Source organism: Egretta garzetta, unplaced genomic scaffold (genome assembly GCF_000687185.1).
Source record: "Egretta garzetta isolate BGI_Z169 unplaced genomic scaffold, ASM68718v1 scaffold287, whole genome shotgun sequence".
NCBI classification, from domain to species: Eukaryota; Metazoa; Chordata; class Aves; order Pelecaniformes; family Ardeidae; genus Egretta; species Egretta garzetta.
Genome location: NW_009260435.1, coordinates 10,614,011 through 10,617,843, shown reverse-complemented (window position 1 = coordinate 10,617,843; position 3,833 = coordinate 10,614,011). Strand labels below are relative to the sequence as shown.

Below are 3,833 nucleotides of genomic sequence, written 5' to 3'. Positions count from 1 at the left end.
ATGCCAAGATTAAATGAAAAAGCCACAGAAAGCCATTTCAAATTTTTATTGCTAACCAAAGAAACAGCAACTTTAAGAGAGCAAGATAGAATTAATGAGTACATAGCATAGATGTTGTGTGACAGAGAACAGGAAGAATTGGTCCAAATTTAGTTTACCTCCAGACCTCCAAAAACACTGTACCTTCACAACTGTGTTCACAAGTAGAAGTAACAGTTCATGATTTTCGTGGAGAAATAAAGAAACTGCCAAGTAACCTATAAAAGAAAGCAGCCTCTATTACTGTTTTCAAGCAATAAGCAACTTCAGGATAGAAAACTTAAGACTGTCTGTAATACTAGAAGAGTTAATTCAAACAATTAAAAAACCCAACAAAAACACCCCACTGTTGGATGACAGTTGCTTGTGTCTTAAACATCAAGACTTACTTTTATTTCCAGGCAAACTAGTTATATTTAAGTTGCAGTAAAGCTTAACAAATAACAGCTAAGAATTCATAAACTGTGAGAAGTAAGATGCATTCCAATGCTATTATAGCTAAAGAGCAGCCAAGAACACCATGAGAAATTGCTTCCTGGAAAACAAGTATCTTCTCTGCATGGACAAAAGGATTTCTTCTAGACTACATAACAAATGTACGTCCTTGTATTTGTTTCTCTTTTGAAAAAAAATAAAGTTCCATTTCAAGTAAATTTTATATTCAACTTGGAATACACAAGTAAATTCACCATCCTATGCCAAAAACTCCCTTGTTATTTCTTAGCAAGGAGGAAACAGTTCCAGAACCCCAGAAAAGAAACCTTCCAGAAACCTTTATCTTCAAGACTCCTCTTCCTTTTCAACTAAGGGACTTAAAGTGGGTGGGCAGGGAGGGTGTGCCACAACTCATGACAATACTTATATTACAGACATGGATCTTTAAAAAAGGTCTCAGTTCATTCAGAGCTTAGGGATCAAAATGAGCAATTTAGATACAAATAACTATTGTCTGGGCTAACAGATTGATCTATCTGCTTGTGAAACTACGGACTCTACCAGCTTAGCATGCCTGCAAAAGTGTAGTTCCCTCTCATTCATTGAGGCTCACATTGGGTAAAAGAGCAACCCATCTTGATTGGATCAATTGACAACATTTCCTTAATACAGACTTCAGTTGTCCACATACATCCCATATAACTGCAGAACAACAACAAAAAAAATCAACCCACATACACACTTTGATAGCATCCTTTTACCAGACCAAAGTTTAAGGGAGCTTTGTGTCCAGAGAACTTTAAGCCACCTACATTTAAAAAAAGTAACACTGCTTCACCAAAGCCCTAGTAAAAGCCCTCAAAAAGAGCTCTAGTATGGAAAGGTCTCAAACTGATTAATAACAAGAAGCATTGGTTCTTGACACTTACAGAGGTCACAAAGTTTTCTTCAGAACAGCTTACCACCTGCCCTCCCAGGTTTGGTGAAGACAGAATTTCTTAATCCCTAACAGGGCATCTGCGCACTGGTTTTCATTACTCAGTGATAAAGCAACTTTAAATCATCACTTGTAACGCATTCTCTCAGAAACTCCAATGCTTGAGCAGATGATCCAGATGAAATTCAAACAAAGGATATCAAACAAGCATATCCCGCAAGACATTGCCTTCCTTCTGTGTATGCAGACATAGTATTGCTTGGAGTTAAACCATTTTTTCTGCAAACAAGAAGAAACGTCTTCACTAGGCAGTTGAATCAGCAACTGCAAGGAAATTCTCCAGACGAGATAGGCTGACAGCTACATCAAACCACATCCACTGGAAACAATTTAATAGCCACACTGGCAGTCAAGGAAATCGTAACAGCATAAAACTTCAAAGAAATCAGAACTAGCCTGTCAGAGTTCCTCAGGAACTTCTGCACCTATGCTGTAAGGACCTCCCTATTTGCCTTATTTCCTGCAGCTGCTTCTAAACTAAAGAAGTCCTACAAGCACCAAAACTGAAAATATTTTAGGGCCACTTTGCTAACAGCAATAAGCCCTTTATAAAAATTCTAAACAACTATCTCTAAGTTAAATACTGGGAAACCAATACTATGCTCGCAGAAACTGTCCGACATTAACATCTTTGTCTGCTCTTGCACTACAGTACTTGAAAAAAGAAACCAAATCCTGTCAGAAACTCACTCTCAGCTCGATGCATTTTTAAACAAAATTTCTCATTAATTACTTGTTTATTGGTGCTACAATTCAAAAGAATGAAAGAACAACTGATGATTTAAAATAAACTCATTTCCCCCGCCTTCTGTTCTACAAGCAGATACAGAGCAGCTCACAAAGTATAGATTTCACTATTTTCAAAGAGTAAGAAACTATGAAACAAGACCAAGAAAACAGAAGAACATTTTAAGTTGTATTTTTACATGAATTATAAATCCTAAGAAACTTTAAAAATAGTTTGATAATATTATTAAGGTTACAGCTCCACACACATACCAACTCTTTTCTCCAAAAGATTTCCTTGCTGCGCAAGCTTGATTGCATGGATATATCCAAAGGAAGACTCGTACCCCAGCATTTCACAATAGATGAGTCTCACCATACATTCTTTCATCACCCTCTGAAATACCAAAAATAAGTGATTGAGAATTTCAAGTCAGCCATGTTTTATGCTTTTCTTCACTGCTCTAGTGAAGTAGAAGACTTTATCTGATAGAAATGCGCGCATTCACATCCATTTCCTAAAATCAGGGTACTCGTAATCTTTCCTTTGCTATGAACCACTTCTGCAAATGAGTATTAATTTCTGATTGTGAGAGCAGAACGTCTCATATACGACCCTTAAGGATGCCATCTTATTTTGATTAGCATGCGTGTGATCAATACTAGATTAATTATGACTAATATAAAAAATATGAATTCTGAAGTGTTAGATGATCACACTGCTAACATAAATTATTTTTTACCCATCATTACACTGACCTAGGATGGGCTTCACTATACGCGAGGTAAAACTTTCTTTTTCCCCTTCAAAAACTCTCACTCATGGGACTGAGATATGCATCTCCTAACTCAAACCAGAATGTATCAATTCCTGCAACTCAGACATGAGCAACAGTGTACACAACAAAGCACAACTTCTGATATGGGGCAAACGAATTGCAAGAAGAGCGTCAGCTTGCAAAGAACATTCTTTGATAGAAGCAGTTCACCGCCTAGCTTTTTTGCCTGCATTATTTCAGAAACTACAGAATGCCAGACTCTGGGCTGTTACAGTTTATTTGCATCAAACAGAATCACAGTGTCCTTGCTATTTTAATCACGCTGCAAAAACCCCACACATTGGTACCTTTTAATGCTGATGATTAAATACCTATAATGCAGATAACCTGTATGCTCCACCTGGCAAAAAGAGCGAGAACACTGTTTTTCTTCACCTGTGGCCTGCTGTTCCCACAGCCTGTAACCACTAACAGAACTTACAAGCGTCGTGGTGGGGGCAGAAACTGTTGCTTTCAAACTGGTAAGCTCCTGCTGGATTAGTTTTTCTTCCTCCTAGAAGAGATTAAGCTTACTTTAAACGCGCCTAAGTTTTGGAGGCAAAATACGAAGCAGAAGTCAAAGAAGACACGTTAATTTAGCAGTACTCCGCTGCCTTCTCAAAACCAGCGCACGGCTCGTTTGTGGCGGGAACGCCGGACGGGTCGTTCGGGGGAGGGAGGGGAATATTCGGCGACCGCGCTTCCCCGTGCCGCGACCCAAGGGGACAACCCGTGAATGTGCACTGCCGGGAGGGTCCGCGCCGGGTTCCGGAGCTCAACAGGACACAGCCCCGGGGCTGAGGGGCGACACCGGCGCC

The 3,833-nt window shown here is 39.3% G+C and overlaps 1 protein-coding gene across 1 annotated transcript in view; it reads right to left on the bottom strand.

Annotated features, from left to right (window-relative positions):
• Positions 1-3,819, bottom strand: part of AP4E1 (adaptor related protein complex 4 subunit epsilon 1) — a 23,295-nt gene extending 19,476 nt beyond the window's left edge. The window contains 3 exon segments of the mRNA XM_009644004.2: positions 184-257; positions 2,471-2,594; positions 3,458-3,819. Of these exon segments, the coding sequence (XP_009642299.2) occupies positions 184-257; positions 2,471-2,588 (192 nt within the window). The 5' untranslated portion in view covers positions 2,589-2,594; positions 3,458-3,819.
• Between the last annotated feature and the right edge of the window lie 14 nt (positions 3,820-3,833).